Genomic DNA, 22,839 nt, shown 5'->3' on the forward strand with positions numbered 1-22,839 from the left:
ACAATACCATCACAAGACTCCCTTGTGTTACCTCTTTATAGCTATACTTGTCCCATTTCTCTTTTTCCTATCCCTTGTGATATGGTTTGGCTGTGTCTTCTCCCAAATCTCATCTTGAATTATAGCTCCCGTAATTCCCATGTGTTGTGGGAGGGACCAGGTGGGAGATAATTGAATCATGGGGGCAGTTTCCTCCATACTGTTCTCATGGTAGTAAGTGTCACAAGATCTGATGGTTTTATAAGGGGTTTCCCCTTTCGCTTGGCTCTCATTCTGTCTTGCTTGCTGCCATGTAAGATGTACCTTTTCTCCTCCTTTGCCTTCTGCCATGATTGTGAGGCCTCCCCAGCCACGTGGAACTGTGAATCCATTAAACTTTTTTCTTTATAAATTACCCAGTCCCGGGTATGTCTTTATCAGCAGCATGAGAACAGACTAATACACCTTGGCAACCACTGTTCTGTTCTCTGTATAATTATGTAATTTCATAAATGTTATATAAATAGAATCCTGCAATACTTGCCCTTTTGAAAATGGTTTTTTTTTCTTTTATTTCATATACACATACACATATATATGGGTTTTTTGTTTTTTACATTCATGTACAAACTTGTGCATGTGAAAATAAGTCTTCATTTATTTACGATAAATGCTGAAGGGTGTAGTTGCTGTGTAGTGTAATAAGTTCATTTTTAGTTTTTCAAGGAGCTGCTAAATTATTGTTGACAATCTTTGTACCATTTTACTTTCTTACCAGCAATGTATGTGTGATCTAGTTTCTTTAATCATAGCCAGCACTTGGTGTTCTAATTGTTTTTCATTCTAGCCATTCTAATAGGTGGGTAATTATATCTCATTGTGGTTTTAATTTGAATTTCCTTAATGGCAAATAATGTTGAACATCTGTGTGTGCCATCTGTCTATCCTGTTCAGTGAAATATCTCTCCATGCCTTTTGCCCATTTTCTAATTTGGTTGGTTTTATACTGTTGCGTTTTCAAAGTTTTTTTTGTATCTTAGACAGAATGCCTTTGTTGGATATATAACCTGCAAATATTTTCTCCCAGTTTGTAATTTGTCTTTTTTTTTTTTTTTTAGCAAGGTTTATTGTGAAGAGTGAAAGAACAAAGCTTCCACAGCATGGAAGGGGACCCCAGTGGGTTGCCCTGTAATTTGTCTTTTTATCCTTTTAACAGGGTCTTTGCAGAGCAAAAGTTCTTAATTTTGATGAGGTCTAATTTATCTTCTTTTCTCTTATGAATTGTGTTTTTGGTGTGTGTATGCGTATTTAGTGTCCAGTCTAATAATTGTTTGCCTACTCAAAGGTCCTTAAGATTTTATTTTTTAGACATTTTATAGTTTTGTTTGTTTGTTTGTTTTTGGTGACGGAGTCTTGCTCTGTCATCCAGGCTGGAGTGCAGTGGCGTGATCTCAGCTCACTGCAACCTCCGCCTCCCAGGTTCAAGCGATTCTCCTGCCTCAGCCTTGCAAATAGCTGGAATTACAGGCACGCACCACCACACCCAGCTAACTTTTGTATTTTTTTTTTTTTTTTTTTTTAGTAAAGACAGGGTTTCACTATGTTGGCCAGGCTGGTCTCAAACTCCTGACCTCAGGTGATCCGCCCGCCTCTGCCTCCCAAAGTGCTGGGATTACAGGTGTGAGCCACCGTGCCTGGCAGAGGTTGTTTTTTGAATATGAATTAGTGTTGATGTCATCATGTTATTTTTCTTATCTATCATAGTTATATAATATATTGAACTATTTTTAAATATTAAATTAGCTTCTTATACCTAGACTAAATCCCACTTAGTCATGGTATATTATGCATTTTATTCATTGTTGGGTTGGATTTGACTTGCTAAAATTTAGTTGACAATTTTCTCGTTTAAGTTCATGAAAGATATTGATGTTTATTTTCTTTGTTGTGTCACCGTAGTCTTGTTTTGGTATCACAGTAATACTGGCCTTATAAAGTGAGTTGAGAAGTGTTGTCTTTTCTGTTTTCTGGAAGAAATTGTGTAAAACATTATATGAATGTTTGGTAAACTCCAGTGCAACTGTCTGAACCTGGAGATTTCTTTTTGGGGACTTTTTAATTATAAATTCAATTTATTGAATAGTTGTAGGACTATTCAGATTACCTGTTTTATCTTAGCAGGGTATTGGTAGTTTGTGATTTTCAAATATTTGGTCCATATCTTCTAATCTGTTGAAGTTATAAGTGTAAGTTGTATGTGGTGGTCTTATTATTCTGTATATTCATATATATAAAGGATGTATGTATGTATTTATAATTGTTTTGAATATTTTTTCCTTTGAGACTCCCTCTTCAACCCATCATTACTATTATTATTATTTATTTTATTTTATTTTATTTTATTTTATTTTATTTATTTTTTTTTGAGACGGAGTCTCGCTCTGTCGCCCAGGCTGGAGTGCAATGGCCGGATCTCGGCTCACTGCAAGCTCTGCCTCCTGGGTTCACGCCATTCTCCTGCCTCAGCCTCCCGAGTAGCTGGGACTACAGGCGCCCGCCACCTCGCCCGGCTAGTTTTTTGTATTTTTCAGTAGAGACGGGGTTTCACCGTGTTAGCCAGGATGGTCTCGATCTCCTGACCTCGTGATCCGCCCGTCTCAGCCTCCCAAAGTGCTGGGATTACAGGCTTGAGCCGCCATGCCCGGCCTATTTTATTTTATTTTTTTAAGACAGAATCTTACTCTGTTGCCCAGGCTGAAGTGCAGTGATAATCTCAACTCATTGGAACCTCTGCCTCCCAGGTTCAAGTGATTCTCCTGCCTCAGCCTCCTGAGTAGCTGGGATTACAGGTGCCCACCACCACGCCCGGCTAATTTTTGTGTTTTTAGTAGAGATGGGGTTTCACCATGTTGGTTAGGCTGGTCTCGAACTCCTGATGCTGGGATCCACCCACCCCAGCCTCCCAAAGTGCTGGGATTACAGGCGTGAGCCACCAAGCCCAGCCGGATTATTTTATAAATTATTTTTTAATTGAAAAATTCAAATTGTATGTATTTATGGCCTACAATATAATGTTTTGTTATATGTATATATCGTGAAACGATTAACTCTAGCTAATTAGCATATCTATTACCTCACATGCTTCTTTTTTTGTTCTTCCACAATAGTTGTCTTAGAAACTTATTTTTTTATGTGTGGGAGAACATTTAACATCTACTCTCCTAGCAGTTTTTAAGTTTGCACTATACTGTTTCAGCCGGGTGTGGTGGCTCAGGCCAGGCATGGTGGCTCAGGCCAGGCGAGGTGGCTCACACCTGTAATCCCAGCACTTTGGGAGGCGAGGGCCGGTGGATTACCTGAGGTCAGGATTTCAAGACCAGCCTGGCCAACATGGTGAAACCCATCTCTACTACAAATACAAAAAATTAGCTGGGCATGATGGCCCAGCCTGTAATCCCAGCTACTCAGGAGGCTGAGGCAGGAGAATTGCTTGAACCCGGGAAGCAGAGGTTGCAGTGAGCCAAGATTATGTCATTGCATTCCAGCCTGGGCGCCAAGAGTGAGACTCTGTCTCAAAAAAAACCATAAGTAAATAATAAAATATACTGTTTCAAGAGAATTTATAATTGATTGGCAAAGCCTTTTTGTGAAGTATGTTTTAAAGTCTTTGTCAGATAATTCCAAATGTGAGTTATCCTTGTATTTGCATTAGTTGATTGCCTTTTCTTCTTCAGATTTTGGTTCTCTTGGTTTTTGGTATGACAAATGATTTTCAGTTGTACCTTGGATATTTCAGTTATTATGTTTCAGAGAGTCTTGATTGTATTTAATCAATTTGAGCAAGTAGTTATCCTGTTAGATTTAGGAAAGATCTGATCTACTTTTGTAGGCTTTAGTTCCAATGCCAGTTTAGTTTTCAGAACCATTACACTGCTATTCTGATCTGCTCCATACGTCTCGTTCTGCTGGGGCCGACAAGCATATGAAGAGATGTTCAAAATCACTAGCCATTAAGGAAATGCTAGTCACAGCCACAGTGAGGCTGGGCACGGTAGCTCATGCCTGTAATCCCAGCACTTTGGGAGGCCGAAGCAAGTGGATCACTGGAGGTCAGGAATTCAAGATCAGCCTAGCCAACATGGTGAAACCCCATCTCTACCAAAAAATACAAAAATTAGCTGGGCATGGTAGCATGTGCCTGTAGTCCCAGGTACTTAAGAAACTGAGGCACAAGAATCACTTGAACCTGGGAGGCAAAGGTTGCAGTGAGCTGAGATCGCACCACTGTACTCTAGCCTGAGTGTCCGTGAGACTGTGTCTGAAAAACAAAAACAAAAATGAAAACAAAAAAAACCCACGCAATGAGATATCACCTCACACTCAATAGGATGCTTAACGTAAAAAAAATACATAACAAATGTTGGCAGGAATGTGGAGATATTGGAACCTTTGTGCACTATTGGTGGGAATGTAAAATGGTACAATGTATTAGATCATTCTTGCATTGCTGTAAAGAAATACCTGAGACTGGGTAATTAGAAAAGAGGTTTAATTGGCTTATGGTTCTGCAGGCTTTATAGGAAGCATGGCCCTGCTCAACTTCTAGGGAGGCCTCAAGGAGCTTTTATTCATGGTGGAAGGCAAAGCAGGAGCAGGCACTTTACATGGTGAAAGCAGGAGTAAGAGAGAGAGTGGGGGCGCGGGGAGGTGCCACACTCTTTCTTTCTTTCCTTCTTTCCTTCTTTTCTTTTCTTTCTTTTTTTGAAATGGAGTTTTACTCTTGTTGTCCAGGCTGGAAAGCAATGGTGCAATCTCAGCTCACTGCAACCTCCGCCTCTTGGTTTCAAGCGATTCTCCTGCCTCAGCATCCTGAGTAGGTGGGATTACAGGCGCCCGCCACCACACCCAGCTAATTATGTATTTTTAGTAGAGATAGGGTTTCACCATGATGGTCAACCTGGTCTTGAACTGCTCACCTCAGGTGATCTGTCCGCCTTGGCCTCCCAGAGTGCTGGGATTACAGGGGTGAGTCACCGCACCCAGCCCACACACTTTCAAGGACCAGATCTAATGAGAACTCACCATCATGACGATAGCACCCAGGGAATGGTGCTGAACCGTTTATGAGAAAACGACTCGCATGATCCAATTACCTCCCACCAGGCCCCACTTCCAACACTGGGGATTACAATTCAACATGTGATTTAGAGGGGATACACATATCCAAGCTGTCTCATACAGCCACTGTGGAAAATATGGTAATTTCTCAAAACATTAAAAATAGAATTGCCATATAATCCAGAAATTCTACTTCTAGGTATATATGTAAAATAATTGAAAGTAGGGATGCAAACTGATGGGTTTTTTTGTTTTGTTTTGTTTTGTTTGTTTTTGTTTTTGAGACGGAGTTTCACTCTTGTTGTCCAGGCTAGAGTGCAATGGCGGGATCTCGGCTCACCGCAAGGGCTGCCTCCTGGGTTCAAGCAATTCTCCTGCCTCAGTCTCCCAAGCGACTGGGATTACAGGCAGGCGCCACCACGCCCAGCTAATTTGGTATATTTAGTAGAGATGGCGTTTCTCCATGTTAGTCAGTCTGGTCTCGAATTTCCGACCTCAGGTGATCCGCCCGCCTCAGCCTCCCAAAGTATTGGGATTACAGTCATGAGCCACTGTGCCCGGCCTTTTTTTAACTTTGAAGAACCCTAAGGACATTATGCCAAGTAAAATAAGCCAGTCACCAAAAAACAAATATTGTATGATTTAACTTATATGAGGTATTTAGAGTAGCTGGGTTCACAGAAACAGAAAGCAGAATGGTGGTTGCTAGTAGCTGGGGCTAGGAGGGAATGGAGAGTTGCTTATCAGTATAGAGTTTCAGTTTTGCAAGATGCAAAAGTTCTGAAAATTAGTTGCACAACAATATGAATACACATACGACTACTGAAGTATACACTTAAAAATGGTTAAGGTGGTAAATTCTATTTTATATGTTATTTTACCACAATTTTTTTCTAAAAATACTAGAGGTATATTGTAAGACTACCTGTGTATGGCTTGTATTTAAGCCTACAGAAAGAGTGTACATTGAGAGGAGGGCTGGCTAGAGACATTCCAACATTTAGAGGTCAGGGAAAGGAGGAGGATGTGTTAAAGGGAACTGAAAACAAGTGGTCAGAGAAGTAAGAAGATAACCAGGAGAATATGTTATACAGGAAGCAAAGGGATTGATTAGGTGTGTTGTGATGCTGACGAGTTAGGTAGAGTAAGAACAGGTGCTTGAGCACTGATTTTGGCAAGGTGATTTTCTTGGTGACCTTAGCTAGAGCTGTTTCAATATAGTTCTAGGAGTTGAAATGTGTATGGGAGTGGACTACAGAGAAAATGGCTAATTTATACAGTCATTTGATTTAAGACAAAGGTAAGGAAAGGATGGTCTTTTCAGTAAATGATACTGAGTCAATTGGGTATCTGGAAAAATAGAAAGGTTGATTCTGACCTCACATCAGAAAATGTAATCCAGGTGGATTATAGATCTCAATAGGAAAGGTAAAATAGTTAAACTTCTGGCTGCCGCAGTGGCTTATGCCTGTAATCTCAGCACTTTGGGAGGCCGAGGCGGCCAGATCACCTGAGGTCGGGAGTTTGTGACCAGCCTGACCAACATGGAGAAACCCCATCTCTATTAAAAATACAAAATTAGCTGGGTGTGGTGACACATGCCTGTAATCCCAGCTACTTGGGAGGCTGAAACAGGAGAATCGCTTGAACTCAGGAGGCAGAGGTTGCATTGAGCCTAGATTGCATCACTGCACTCCGGCCTGGGCAACAAGAGCAAAACTCTGTCTCAAAAAAAAAAAAAAATTACATTTCTGGAAGACAATATGAGTATATTTTCATAACCTTGGGATTGGATTACTTAAAATTGAGAATTTTTGTTCCTGCCAGGCACGGTGGCTCACGCCTGTAATCCCAGCACTTTGGGAGGCCGAGGCGGGTGGATCATGAGGTCAGGAGATCGAGACCATCCTGGCTAACACGGTGAAACCCCCCGTCTCTACTAAAAATGCAAAAAATTAGCCGGGCGTGGTGGCGGGTGCCTGTAGTCCCAGCTACTTGGGAGGCTGAGGCAGGTGAATGGCGTGAACCCAGGAGGCGGAGCTTGCAGTAAGCCGAGATCGCGCCACTGCACTCCAGCCTGGGTGACTGAACGAAACTCCGTCTCAAAAAAAAAGAATTTTTGTTCCTTAAAACATATAAATTAACCAGGCATGGTGGTGCACACCTGTAATCCCAGCTACTCAGGAGGCTAAGGCGGGAGAATCACTTGAACCTGGGATGCAGAGGTTGCACTGCACTGAGCTGAGATTGTGCCACTGCACTCCAGCCTGGGTGACAAAGCAAGACTCTGTCTCAAAAAAAAAGAAAAAATATATATACACACACACACGTATATTACACATATATGTATATATTACTAAGAGAATGAAAGTGCCAGTGCCAGTCCTAGAGTGGGTGAAGACATCTGTAATGCATAACTTGGCCTTATAGAACTTACAAAGTTTCTATAAATCATTAAGAAAAGACAACCCAGGCCGGGCGCGGTGGCTTACGCCTGTAATCCCAGCACTTTGGGAGGCCGAGGCGGGCGGATCACGAGGTCAGGAGATCGAGACCATCCTGGCAAACACGGTGAAACCCCGTCTCTACTAAAAATACAAAAAAAAAAAAATTAGCCGGGCGTGGTGGCGGGCGCCTGTAGTCCCAGCTACTCAGGAGGCTGAGGCAGGAGAATGGCGTGAACCCGGGAGGTGGCGGAGCTTGCAGTGAGCAGAGATTGCGCCACTGCACTCCAGCCTGGGCGACAGAGCGAGACTGCGTCTCAAAAAAAAAAAAGAAAGAAAGAAAAGACAACCCAGAAATCACCCACATGTCCAATTTACTGATGAATGGATAAACAAAATGTGGTATATCCATACAATTCAACCATAAAAAGGAATGAATGCTACTACTTGGCTGAACCTTGAAAACATGCTGAGTGGAAACAGCAAAACCCAAAAGGTCACATATTGTATGATTCCATTTATATAAAATGTCTAGAATAGGCAAAATCACAGAGACCTAAAACAGATTAATAGTTGTCCAGACAGGGGAAAGGGGAAAGTGGGAAGTGACTGTGAGTTTTAGGTTTCTTTTTGGAGTGATGCAAACGTTGTGTAATTAGATGATGGTGATGGTTGCACATCATTGAGAATATACTAAAACTTATTGAATTGTGTACATTAAAATGCTTAAAATGGTGAATTTTACGTTACATGAATTTTACATTAAAAATCAGTAAAAATGGACAAAAGGCCTGGATGGCAGTTTATTAAAGATATCCAGTTGGCCAATAAACATAAAAAAGTACTCAGCCTCATTTGTCCTTATGGAAATTGCAAATTATACTATGATGTAAACACACATGCCAGGATGACTAAACATAAAAAGATTGACAATAGCAAGTGTTGATAAGGATGTAAAGAATCAGAACTCTCTGACAGCCTGATGGAATTTAAAATTAGAATTTTATTTATTTATTTATTTATTTTTGCTTTTTTGAGACAGATTCTTGCTGTGTCACCTAGGCTGGAGTGCACTGGCACATCTCAGCTCACTGCAACCTCCACCTCCTGGGTTCAAGCGATTCTCCTGCCTCAGCCTCCCAAGTAGCTGGGATTACAGGCACCCACCACCACACCGAGCTAATTTTTGTATTTTTAGTAGAGACGGGGTTTCACCATGTTGGCCAGGCTGGTCTCAAACTCCTGACCTCAAGAGATTTGCCTGTCTCAGCTTCCCAAAGTGCTGAGAATACAAGCATGAATCACCACACCTGGCCTAAATTAGAAAATTGTTGCATAATGTCAACTACAGCTGAAGAAATTTATATCCTATGATGCAGCAATTTCACTCCGATGTGCATACCCAACAGAAAAGAGTAATTATTTCCACTAAAAGAAATGTACAAGAATGTTCATAGCAGCACTAATCATAATAGTCAACTATCGGAAGCAATCAGAATGTCCATCATTAGGTGTATGGACAAATAAATTGTGTTAGAATGGAGTGCTGTGGCCGGGCGCGGTGGCTCAAGCCTGTAATCCCAGCACTTTGGGAGGCCGAGACGGGCGGATCACGAGGTCAGGAGATCGAGACCATCCTGGCTAACACGGTGAAACCCCGTCTCTACTAAAAAATACAAAAAATTAGCCGGGCGAGGTGGCGGGCGCCTGTGGTCCCAGCTACTCGGGAGGCTGAGGCGGGAGAATGGCGTGAACCCGGGAGGCGGAGCTTGCAGTGAGCTGAGATCCGGCCACTGCACTCCAGCCTGGGCGACAGAGCGAGACTCCGTCTCAAAACAAAAAAAAAAAAAAAAAAAAAAAAAGAATGGAGTGCTGTATATAGCTATCAGTCTCAAACTTTTTATTCTCAGGATGCCTTTATGCTCTTAAAAATTATTGAGAACCCCAAGAGCTCTTGCATATGTAGATTATATCCTTCAATATTAACTGTATTATAAATTAAATCTAGGAAAAAGGAAATATTCATTTAATTCATTTAAAGAGAATGAACTATATGTTAACATAAATCAGTTATGTTTTCCAAACAAAACAAAAATATTTAGTGTGAAAAGTGGCAATGTTTTTCATTTTTTGCACATTTCTTTAATGCTGGGATTAAAAGAAGATAGGTGGATCTCACATCTGCCTCTGAATTTAATCTATTAAATTAAAACTCACTAGTCTGTCTTGTTCTTTGAATGGTTCTCTTATCTATGGTACCTGTTTTGTAACATGGTTCATTAGTTATTTGGAAAATATTGCTCCAATTAGTTATGCAGATCTTCCAGACTTTGACACATTTTCTTATAAAATAGCCAAAAAATCATACTTGTTAATAACACCACTCATCTAGTCAGAAAAGTCTTTTAAGTATTTGGAAGCTGTCAAGCTCACAGGGGCCAATACAAACTTTCCTAAAGTCTAATTTTGGCCTGGTGTGGCAGCTCATGCCTGTAATCCCAGCACTTTGGGAGGCAGAGGCGGGCGGATCACCTGAGGTCAGGAGTTCGAGACCAGCCTGGCCAACATGGTGAAACCCCGTTTCCACTAAAAATACAAAAAATTAGCCGGGCGTGGTGGCGCACACCTGTATTCCCAGCTACTCGGGAGGCTGAGGCAGGAGAATCGCTTGAACCCGGGAGGCGGAAGTTGCAGTGAGCTGAGATCATACCATTGCACTCCAGCCTGGGCAGCAAGAGTGAAATTCCGTCTCAAACAACAACAGCAGCAACAACAACAACAAAATAGTCAAAATCTTGCCAGGCACGGTGGCTCACGCCTGTAATCCCAGCACTTTGGGAGGTCGAGGCGGGTAGATCACTTCAGGTCAGGAGTTTGAGACCAGCCTGGCCAACATGGTGAAACCCCATCTCTACTAAAAATACAAAAATTAGCCGGGCATGGTGGGGTGTGCCTGTAGTTTCAGCAACTCAGGAGGCTGAGGCAGGAGAATCACTTGAACTCAGGAGGTGGAGGTTGAAGTGAGCTGAGATCATGTCACTGCACTCCGGCCTGGGTGAGAGTGAGACTCCATTTCAAAAAAAAAAAAAGGAAAGCACCAAAAATAGCCAAAGTCATAGAAGCAGAGAACAGAATAATGAGACGGGTAGGGGAAATGGGGAGATGTTGGTCGAAAAGTATAAAGCTTCGGTTATGCGGCCGGGCACATACGCCTGTAATCCCAGCACTTTGGGAGGCCGAGGCAGGTGGATCACGAGGTCAGGAGTTCCAGACCAGCCTGGCCAACATAGTGAAACCCCGCCTCTACTAAAAATACAAAAATTAGTCAGGCATGGTGGCTCATGCTTGTAGTCCCAGCTACTCAAGAGGCTGAGGCAGGAAAATCACTTGAACCCGGGCAGCGGAGGTTGCGGTAAGCTGAGTTCGCCCCAGCCTAGTCAACAGAGCGAGACTCCATCTCAAAAATAAATAAATAAATAAATAAAATAAAGCTTCAGTTGTGCAAGATGAGTGGATTCTGAAGATCTGACATAATATATTATGACTCTAGTTGGCAGTACTGTATTGTATACTTGAAATGTGCTGAGGGTACATGTTAAATGTTCTCACCAGAAAAAAAAAAAAAGAAAACAGTTAACTATATAAGGTGATGAATATGTTAGTTAGCTGACTGTGGTGATTATTTCACAATGTAAATGTATGTCAAATCATCAGGTTGTATGCTTTAAATATATAAATTTTAACTGTCAATTTTCCCTCAATAAAGTGGGAAATAAAGTGTTTCTCAAAAAATAATAAAGTGTTTCTCAAAAACAAATATTGAGAAATTTAACTATGATTGCTATCATAAATATTTATTTACATTGGTACTATGTGCTAAGAAATAGAAAAAAGTATTTATTAAATATGTAAACACTTTTAAAATTTTTCTTGTGTTGTAAATACTTTACATGAGATCTACCCTCTTAGTGGATTTTTAGGTGCACAATGCAGTGTTGTCAAGTGTGGGCACAGGGTTGTACAACAGAACTTTTTTGTTGTTGAGATGGGGTCTCTCACTCTTACCCATGCTGGAGTANCAACAGAACTTTTTTGTTGTTGAGATGGGGTCTCTCACTCTTACCCATGCTGGAGTACAGTGGAGTGATCACAGCTCACTGCAGCCTGGACCTCTCAGGCTCAAGCAGTCTTCCCACCTCAGCCTCCCAAGTAGCTGGGACCACAGGTGGTGTACACACCACTACACCCAACGATATTTCTCTTTTTATTTTTTTTAGTAGAGAAAAGGTCTCGCTATGTTGCCCAGGCTGGTCTCAAACTCCTCGACTCAAGTAATCCTCCCATCTCAGCCTCCCAAAGTGCTGGGATTACAGATGTGAGCCACCACACCAGGCCAGATATTTTAATAATAAAAGTAGTCTCAAAAAATAGAGAAACCTGGCCAGGCACGGTAGCTCACACCTCTAATCCCAGCACTTTGGGAGGATGAGGCAGATGAATCACTTGAGGCCAGGAGTTCGAGACCAGCCTGACCAACATGGTGAAACCCCGTCTCTACTAAAAATACAAAAAAAATTAGCCGATGTGGCGGCATGTGCCTGTAATCCCAGCTACTTAGGAGGCCGAGGCAGAGAACTGCTTGAACCTGGAACCAGAGGCTGCAGTGAGCTGAGACTGTGCCACTGTACTCCAGCCTGGGTGACAGAGCAAGACTCCATCTCAAAACAAACAAACTGGCAAGGCACGGTGGCTTACACTTGTAATCCCAGCCCTTTGGGAGACTGAGGCGGGGGGATCACCTGAGGTCAGGAGTTCAAGACCAGCCTGGCCAACACGGTGAAACCCCATCTCTACTAAAAATACAAAAATTAGCCGGATACGGTGGTTTGCGCCTGTAATCCCAGCTACTTGGGAGGCTGAGGCAGGAGAATTGCTTGAATCCAGGAAGTGGAGCTTGCAGTGAGCCAAGATCACACCATTGCACTCCAGCCTGGGGCACAGAGCAAGACTCCGTGCCCCTTTCCCACCAAAAAACACATACTCTGTCTCCAAAAAAACAAAAAACAAAAAAACCCAACATCCATTTTCAAGTATAAGAAATACATATTCGGCCGGGCGCGGTGGCTCAAGCCTGTAATCCCAGCACTTTGGGAGGCCGAGACGGGCGGATCATGAGGTCAGGAGATCGAGACCATCCTGGCTAACACAGTGAAACCCCGTCTCTACTAAAAATACAAAAAATTAGCCGGGCGTGGTGGCGGCGCCTGTAGTCCCAGCTGCTCGGGAGGCTGAGGCAGGAGAATGGCGGGAACCCGGGAGGCGGAGCTTGCAGTGAGCCGAGATCGCGCCACTGCACTCCAGCCTGGGCGACAGAGCGAGACTCTGCCTCAAAAAAAAAAAAAAAAAAAAAAAAGAAATACATATTCTCGGCCAGGCACAGTGGCTCACACCTGTAATCCCAGCACTCTGGGAGGATTAGGTAGGCGGATCACCTGAGGTCAGGAGTTTGAGACCAGCCTGGCTAACACAGTGAAACCTCATTTCTACTAAAAATACAAAAAATTAGCCAGGCGTGGTGGTGCGTGCCTGTAATCCCAGCTACTCGGGAGGCTGAGGCAGGAGAATTGCTTGAACCTGGCAGGCGGAGGTTGCAGTGAGCTGAGATTGTGTCATTGCACTCCAGCTTGGGGAACAAGAGCGAAACTCTGTCTATTAAAAAAAAAGAAATACATATTCTCTTTTTATTGTATAATAAAATATTATTCTAAAATGAAGTATTCTTTTGTTTCCATGTAGGTACATGGAAAACTTGGGGATTTCACAATAATTTCTTGGACAATAATGAGGCTACAGACATAAAAGCAGGTATAAAATACAGTTTTTAAGAGCACAGTAGAAGTACTGATAACAAAACTAATCTCTGAACGTACATGTTTATTCCCCAAACTTACTATAGAAACTTCTAGAACACACAGAAACACATAATCACGCATTCTGTTAGATTTCAGAATGTGATGTTATCACACTTCTAGTAGTCTCTCAGAAACTCCCCTGTCCAGTGGTAAGAGAATAAGTCAAAAAAGACAAATGTATGAAATTTGTCTTTTTTCATAATGTCTTTGAAAAAGACATTAGTATGAAAATAGCTTTGACCTTATAGACTTCCTGATAGGGTCTCAGGTACCCTCCATGGTCCTGGGACCACCCATTGCGTACTGCTGCTATATAGTAATGAAAATGAGGAAACTACTACTGTATGTAATATTACAAATGAACTTCACACATGGTACTGGACAGAAGGTGCTGGAGAAAAAAAGTACATCCTATATCATTCCATTTATTTGAAATTCAGAAAGAGACAAAAACCCACTGCATGGTGTAAGAAGGCAGGATACTGTTACCTTTGGTGGGTAAGGTAAGCCTGGGAAGGGCCTTGAGGGCTCTGGGTTCCTGGTAATGTTCTGTTTCTTGGTTAAGTGGTGGTTTCACAGGTATGTTCACTTAGTAAAAACGTCTTCTGTAAGGAAGTGATGTAGAAAAGTGTGTGTGTGTGCTTATATCTGTGCTTAATAAGTATGTGTGTGAGTGTAGTGGTTGTTTTAAATATGTCTGCTGGCTGGGCACGGTGGCTCATGCCTTTAATCCCAGCACTTTGGGAAGCCAAGGCGGGTGGATCGCCTGAGGTCGGGAGTTCAAGACCAGCCTGGCCAGCATGGTGAAACCCTGTCTCAACTAAAAATACAAGAATTTGCTGGGCATGGTGGTGGGCACCTGTAATCCCAACTACTTGGGAAGCCAAGGCAGGAGAATCGCTTGAACCCAGGAGGCAGAGGTTGCAGTGAGCCGAGATTGCACCATTGCACTCCAGCCTAGGCTACAGAACAAGACTCTGTGCCCCTACCCCACCAAAAAACACACACACACACCATGTCTGCCATTTCTGTGACAGTCCTCGAACACCCCCACCAAAAAAAAAAATGGAGTCTAACTTCCTGCTTTGAAAATGGGACAGCCCTAAGTGACTTGTTTCCAACAAATAGAAATACTTTGTGATTTCTGAGGCTAGGTCATAAAAGTAGACAGCTTGTGCCTGGCATATGCTCACATACCCTCCCTCCCTCCCTGCATTTCCCATATGCTTTTGGAGTCTTGAGTTGCAGGTAAGAGGGCATCTGTTACCTTGAAACAGCTATGCTGGGCATACCATGTACAGAGACCACATAAGGATAGAAAGCCCCAGGCATCACAGCTGGTACAGTCCCAAGCTTTACACATTTCCTCAGGTCTGGTACCAGACATGTGAGTGAGGAAGCTATTGGAATGATCCAGCCTGACCAATGTGTGACTGTCACTGGAGAAACACCAAGTAAGGAATGCCTGGTTGAGCTCAGTTAATCCTTGGGACTGAAAGACAATAATGATAAATGGGTCTGGTGTGGTGGCTCGTGCCTATAATCTCAGCACTTCGAGAGGCTGAGGCAGGAGAATCACTTGAAACCAGGGGTTCAAGACCGGCCTGGGCAACAAAGTGAGATCTTTTCTCTACAAAAAAAAAAAAAAAGATTTAAAAATTAGCAGGGCATAGTGGCACACCCTTATAGTCTCAGCTTCTCCAAAAGCTGAGTGAGGTAGGAGGATTTCTTGAGCTCAGGAGGTCGGGCCTGCAGTGAGCTGTGATTGCACCACTGCACCCACTCTCACCTGGGTGACAGAGCATGACTTGGTTTTCACTAATAATTACAACAGCAGTAGTAATAGTAATAATAAATGGCTTACTGTTTTAAGCCACTCAGTTGGAGTGGCTTGTTATAGATAAGCAAGTACATGGTTTATTTACGTATGTGTTTATTTTTTTTTTTTGAGACGGAGTCTCGCTCTGTGGCCCAGGCTGGAGTGCAGTGGCGGGATCTCAGCTCACTGCAAGCTCCGCCTCCCAGGTTTACGCCATTCTCCTGCCTCAGCCTCCCGTGTAGCTGGGACTTACAGGCGCCTGCCACCTCGCCCGGCTAGTTTTTTGTATTTTTTAGTAGAGACGGGGTTTCACCGTGTTAGCCAGGATGGTCTCTCTATCTCCTGACCTCGTGATCCGCCCGTCTCGGCCTCCCAAAGTGCTGGGATTACAGTCTTGAGCCACCGCGCCCGGCCACGTATGTGTTTATATATAAAATCAGTGCAGTAGATGTAGGAGTGAATAGAAACATGGAGAGATATTCAGTAGTTATTACAAATTTAAGGGCATTAAATTATTATGATTGTCAACTGTTATCTTTGTATTGTTTCTCTTCATCTTAATTCCTTTTCCTTAATAATTTAATTCATTTATTCAGCAACTGATTATTGAATACTTATTATATTGTAAAGGTTGGTTTTATAGTGATTTCTCTATCCTTGAGTAGCTTTATGGGTAAAAAAAAATACACACACACACACACACACACATATATATATATATATTTTTTTTTTTGAGACAGAGTCTCACTCTGTTGCCCAGGTTAGAGTGCAGTGTCATGATCTTGGCTCACTGCAACCTCCACCTCCCGGTTCAAGGAATTCTCTTGCATCAGCCTCCCCAGTAGCTGGGATTACAGGCACGTGCCACCATGCCCAGCTAATTTTTGTATTTTTAGTAGAGACAGGGTTTCACCATGTTGGCCAGGCTGGTCTCGAATGCCAGACCTCAAGTGATCTACCTGCCTAGGCCTTACAAAGTTCTGGGATTACAGGTATGAGCCACCATGCCTGGCCAAATATTAAAAAGATGAATAATAAATGAATATGTAATTCCAGTAGTACTTCAGGAAGGACTCCATTAGGTAATATTATCGGGGATACACTTTTGAGGAAGTGACTTTTACTCTGAGACTTGGATGAAATGAAGCCCGCTTTACAAAAAATCTAGGCAAAAAGATTCTTAGCACATGGAAGAGGCTATGAAGCTCTAACATAGGAACAGCTTTGGCATGTCCTAGTTGTTGACAGATTAATTTCGTTATAGCCTAATGAATAAAAAGGAATTGGACTCAAAATGAGATTATATTGGTTAGTAGAAGCCTTCTATTCTTATGACAAGGAGCTGAAGTTTTAAAATTTCCATGGGAAGCTGTATTTGTATGTATGTAGATTAAGCTGCTTGTGACAGAGACCCAGAACAATTGTAATTAAAACCATATAGATGTTTAAATTTTCTTTTTTTGAGACAATGTCTATAACCCAGGCATAGAAATTTAATTTTCTCTTGCATTAAAATCCAAGCTGGAAAGGTACCTACTCTGCAAAACCATTATGTGACAGACATGACAGCAAATCAATATTGCCATCAGCTTTGTTGAGGAAGAGGGAAAACAAGCAATATAGGGCTTGGGCCACCTGACTCTTAAGGAAAGAACTCAGATGGTATTACCTAATATTTCTGTATTTCTTTAGGCAGAACCCAAGTTGCATGGCATTCCCAGCTGTAAAGGAGCTTGGGGAATGCAGAGTTTATATTGGCAGTTTTATTCTCAAATAAAAAGCCGTGGGTTCAATTGATATTTTTTAAAAAGGAAAATAGATATCTGGCAACAGCTGACAATCTGCCACATAAACTTTTGGCCTGATAGTGTTAAGCATATGGACTCGGACTCAGTTGACCTCATTCTAAGACCAACTCTCTTAAATTCTAGTTGAGTTGATTTAGAATGTTTCCTAAACATCCATAATTGCAACAAACTCTCAAGGTAATTCAGAGGCGGATCAAAATTTCAGCACCATTGAACTGACTTATTTCCCTAATTAACTCCTTCATTTGAGTGATCTCATTTCCCTGTGCTCCTTTACCCACGTAAGAGTTCTCCAAGCCTTTTATTTGTTATGTGAATTATTTGCAGTTATCTCTCATTGCTACCATAGATATTTTATTTCTCTTATAGTACAAAATCAGGAGTTAAAATGTATTTCTTATCTTTCAGACTTGGCGTCCAGAGATGAGCCCCAGAAGTTACCTCCAAAAAGTGATATTTATGAAACAGAATTATTCCAGTGGGTTAACGTGGAGGAATTTAAAAGCCATAGTCCTGAGAGATCAATTTTCAGAGATATCTGGGAAGGCAACTGTCATTTTGAGCAACATCAGGGACAAGAGGAGGGTTATTTTAGACAACTTATGATTAACCATGAAAACATGCCCATTTTTAGCCAACATACTTTACTCACTCAAGAATTTTATGATAGAGAGAAAATCTCTGAATGTAAAAAGTGTAGAAAAATCTTCAGTTACCATTTATATTTTAGTCACCACAAAAGAACTCATTCTAAAGAACTTTCCGAATGTAAAGAATGCATGGAAATGGTTAATACACCATGCCTTTTTAAACAACAGACAATTCAAAATGGTGACAAATGCAATGAGTGTAAAGAATGTTGGAAGGCCTTTGTTCATTGCTCACAACTTAAACAACATCTAAGAATTCATAATGGTGAAAAACGCTATGAATGTAACGAATGTGGGAAGGCCTTTAATTATGGCTCAGAACTTACTCTACATCAAAGAATTCACACTGGTGAGAAACCTTATGAATGTAAAGAATGTGGGAAGGCCTTTAGACAGCGATCACAGCTTACTCAACATCAGAGACTTCATACTGGTGAAAAACCCTATGAATGTAAGCAATGTGGGAAAGCTTTTATTCGTGGCTTTCAACTTACTGAACATCTGCGACTCCATACTGGTGAGAAACCTTATGAATGTAAAGAATGTGGAAAGACTTTTAGGCATCGCTCACATCTTACTATACATCAGAGAATTCATACTGGTGAGAAACCCTATGAATGTCGGGAATGTGGGAAGGCCTTTAGCTATCACTCAAGCTTCTCGCATCATCAGAAAATTCATTCTGGCAAGAAACCTTATGAATGTCATGAATGTGGGAAGGCGTTTTGTGATGGCTTACAACTAACCCTACATCAGAGGATTCATACTGGTGAGAAACCCTATGAGTGTAAAGAATGTGGGAAGACTTTTAGACAGTGTTCACACCTCAAAAGACATCAGAGAATTCATACTGGTGAGAAACCTCATGAATGCGTGATATGTGGTAAGGCCTTTAGACTTCATTCACACCTTATTCAACATCAAAGAATTCATACTGGTGAGAAACCCTATGAATGTAAGGAATGTGGGAAAGCCTTTAGCTATCATTCAAGCTTCTCGCACCATCAGAGAATTCATTCTGGAAAGAAACCTTATCAATGTGGGAAGGCGTTTAATCATGGATTACAACTTAACTTACGTCAGACTCTTCATACTGGTGAGAAGCCCGTCAGGTTTCCTCTCCTCCCTCCCCATCCTAGTCTAGCATGAAATTTGTTGATGGAAATATACATTGTCTTTGTTTTATTTAAGGAAAATGTTGGTAAGCCACCATGTTTCATTAGTATTGATTTATTTACATAATCCTTGAAAATCAAATGTTTTTAAGTGAGAAAATAGAAAACTAATTAAAGTGTAAATTTTGCTTTCATTTTAATGCTGTTTCTGAGTTACTGTATTAACCGTTATTGAGAATAAATTTTCTAAAATTACATGTTTCACTGAAACCAGTGAAATATAGCATAAATAAAATGAAAACAATTTCCTCTCCTCCCACAAATCTCTGCGATAACCAGTATGTGTATTTCTTCTTCCTTTATGCTCAAACAGCCTGTACACAGAAAGTGTTTGTTGCATGTGTTTGGAGGAGATTTTACCCCCTATATGGACATTTGACAGCATCTTGTCCTTTTCACAGTAATCATGAATACCTTTCCAGGTCAGTACATAAAGATGTAACCCATTCTTTGTAAGGTTCAGAATATTTCTACCATGGAATGTGTCTGTATTTTGAGCCATTACCTACAACAGACATTTAAGTTGTTTCTAATGTTCACCTGGAACTCTAGTTTTACCTTCTTTTGTTTCTGTTGTGCAGATTCCCAACAGTGGGATTAAAGAGTATCTGGCGTATGTATTTTGGCATCACATTTATTTTTTAAAACCTTCTAAATTTTTTGTTTAATAGAAGCACACATTATAAAATTCAAAAATTACCAAAAATGTGAAAATTAATTCTCCCCTAACATCCAGTTCTATAGCCACTCACCTTCTCTCCACAGGTGCAACAACTGCTAGCAGTTTCTTTTTATTCTAACAGGAATATTTCATGTAAATTTCATAAATTTTAGGACAAAAGTAGGTTATTCATAATACGTGATTTATTACACATTCTCTTCGTAAGTCCACATTTGGCCCACTTCATTTTTTTTTTTTGAGACACGCCCAGGCTGGAGTCCAGTGGCATAATCTTGGCTCACTGCAACCTCCACCTCCGAGTTTCAAAATTCTCCTGCTTCAGCCTCCTGAGTAGCTGGGACTACAGGTGTGTGCAACCATGACCAGCTACTTTTTGTATTTTTGGTAGAGAGAGTTTTTCACCATGTTGACCAGGCTGGTCTTGAACTCTTGACCTCAGGTGATCCACCCACCTCAACTTCCCAAAGTGCTTGGATTACAGGCGTAACCCACTTCGCCCAGCCCACTTCATTTTTTAATATATTCCAGGAATTTAAAAACTTTGTGTTAACCATCAATTTACTGCCTCTCGGCTCCGAATCCTTCATTGCCTGCTCTACAGTATTGGAACTGGGTTCTGCGAACATTTCTCCTTTGTCACCTGGCATGATGTTAATTTCTGCCAGTAGAGTGCGGGGAGGACACTAGAGGAGGAGGTTGTTTCTCTTCTTAGTTTTGTTTCACTCTTGTCAGGCTCCTGTAGTGCTTGCAGCAGTAGCCCTTGGCTCCTGTAGTGTGTGACACGCAGCAGGACCAGCCTCTAACACGCACTTAGGTGGCTTCACAGCAAGTAATAAGAGGTAGTGGCATCTCTCTGAAGATGGCTTTTGCCGTCTACCAAGAGGTTGACTTCCAGGCTAGTCCGACATCTCTGCCATTCTGAACCATGCCTCTGCCCTTTCTAAGAAGGCCTGGATTTTGGCCTATGGGAGAGTGGGCTAGTTTGGGTTGGGTATCTCAGTCCATGCTTTCTAGGGTCAGTCACTGCTACCACTTTCTTTTGTATTCCATGAATATTCCAGGTAAAATTTTTAAATCCTTTGGACAGAAAGAAACCAGTGACTTCATTAATACTGTATTGTAGGGTGGATTTATGTATATTTATATTTCAGAGATTTATTTTTTACTTCCTGAATCCAAGAATTCACATCCTTCATTGATTCTCAAAAATTCTCAACTATTTCCACTTAAAATATTCCTTTCCCTCATTCTCTGCCCACTTCTCCCTTCTCTGTCTATCCTCTGAATTATATGTTTACCTTTTCTTACTGTCTTTTTAGAAGGTCTTTTGCTTATTTGTCCAACAATACTGTCGAGAACAGAATTCCTTGTGTGTACATTTTTTAACATTACATATTTTGTATCATGCTATGCAATCCAAAATTTGTTTCATTCAGTCAATAAGTTCATGAAATTTAGTCTCTTTTTGTGATTGACAGGGGTTAAGGAGGGAGTGAGGTCAAGGGGGATGTGGATGTGGCTATAAAAATGCAACATGAGGCTGGGTGCAGTGGCTCACGCCTGTAATCCCAACACTTTGGGAGGCTGAGGCAGGCAGATCATGAGGTCAGGAGATTGACACCATCCTGGCTAACATGGTGAAACCCCGTCTCTACTAAGAATACAAAAAAAAAAAAAAATTAGCCGGGCGTGGCGGCAGGTGCCTGTAGTCCCAGCTACTCAGGAGGTTGAGTCAGGAGAATTTCTCGAACCTGGGAGATGGAGCTTGCAGTGAGCCAAGATCGTGCCACTGTACTCCAGCCTGGGCAACAAGAACAAAACTCTGTCTCAAAAAAAAAGAAAAAAAAGAAAGAAAAGAAAAAAAAAGAAAAAAGGAAACATTTTTCTTTTTTAAGGTCACGAAGAAATTCTTCTACATTTTTGTCTATTGACTTTGTAGTTGTACCTTACACAATTAGGTCTTTAGAAACTATTCCAGAGTAAAATTTTGTATTTACGATTCTCCCATAACTGTCTCTTGCAGCCCTTCTCTGTGAGATGGTATTTTTTCCTGCCTCTGGATGAAATGTCTGGCAAGTGTCATTATAGTCAAATATCCAGGGAGGCCGAGGTGGATGGATCATGAGGTCAGGAGATCGAGACCATCCTGGCTAACACAGTGAAACCCCATCTCTAATAAAAAAAATACAAAAAATTAGCTGGGCGCAGTGGCAGGCACCTGTAGCCCCAGCTACTTGGGAGGCTGAGGCAGGAGAATGGCGTGAACCCGGGAGGCGGAGCTTGCAGTGAGCTGAGATGGCGCCACTGCACTCCAGTCCGGGTGACAGAGGGAGACTCCATCTCAAAAAAAAAAAAAAATTGCAACATGAGGAATCCTGTGGTAATGGAAATGTTCTGTGTCTTGATTCAATGTCAACATCATGCTTGTGATGTACAGTTTTTCAAGATAATTAGTATTGGGGAAAACTTGGTCAAGGGTACATGGGATCTTTTTGTATTATTATTGCAGTTGCATATACTCTAAAATTGTTTCAAAATAAAAACCTTGATTTTTTGAAGTTTAGGAAAGATCGTTTCAGACAAATATGTGAATCTGAATTATCAATGTACTGTAATGTAGAACATGGGACTTTATTATGTTTCCCATTGCTATTCTGAATGACTAGTGGTTAGGTTGTCTTCTATTTTAAAAAATGAGACATTCGGCCGGGCGCGGTGGCTCAAGCCTGTAATCCCAGCACTTTGGGAGGCCGAGATGGGCGGATCACGAGGTCAGGAGATCGAAATCATCCTGGCTAACACGGTGAAACTCCGTCTCTACTAAAAAATACAAAAAACTAGCCGGGCGAGGTGGCGGGTGCCTGTAGTCCCAGCTACTTGGGAGGCTGAGGCAGGACAATGGCATAAACCCGGGAGGCGAACCTTGCAGTGAGCCGAGATCGTGCTACTGCACTCCAGGCTGGGTGACAGAGCAAGACTCTGTCTCAAAAAAGAAAAAAAAAAAAGGCCGGGCGCGGTGGCTCAAGCCTGTAATCCCAGCACTTTGGGAGGCCGAGATGGGCGGATCACGAGGTCAGGAGATCGAGACCATGCTGGCTAATACAGTGAAACCCCGTCTCTACTAAAAAATACAAAAAATTAGCCGGGCGAGGTGGCGGGCGCCTGTGGTCCCAGCTACTCGGGAGGCTGAGGCGGGAGAATGGCGTGAACCCAGGAGGCGGAGCTTGCAGTGAGCTGAGATCCGGCCACTGC

The 22,839-nt window shown here is 41.8% G+C and overlaps 1 protein-coding gene across 6 annotated transcripts in view; it reads left to right on the top strand.

The window, feature by feature from the left end:
• Positions 1 to 19,916, top strand: part of LOC112612992 (zinc finger protein 461) — a 121,332-nt gene extending 101,416 nt beyond the window's left edge. For 2 of the 6 annotated variants that reach the window (XM_025368043.1, XM_025368041.1), the window contains exons 5-6: positions 13,338 to 13,406; positions 17,489 to 18,879. In XM_025368043.1, the coding sequence (XP_025223828.1) occupies positions 13,338 to 13,406; positions 17,489 to 18,879 (1,460 nt within the window). Of the gene's footprint in view, positions 1 to 13,337; positions 13,407 to 17,488 lie in introns of all 6 variants that reach the window. The other 4 variants (XM_025368038.1, XM_025368039.1, XM_025368040.1 and 1 more) reach the window with 3 other exon arrangements.
• The last annotated feature ends 2,923 nt before the right edge of the window (positions 19,917 to 22,839 follow it).

The sequence above is a fragment of the Theropithecus gelada genome, chromosome 19 (assembly GCF_003255815.1).
Source record: "Theropithecus gelada isolate Dixy chromosome 19, Tgel_1.0, whole genome shotgun sequence".
In the NCBI taxonomy this organism is placed as follows: Eukaryota; Metazoa; Chordata; class Mammalia; order Primates; family Cercopithecidae; genus Theropithecus; species Theropithecus gelada.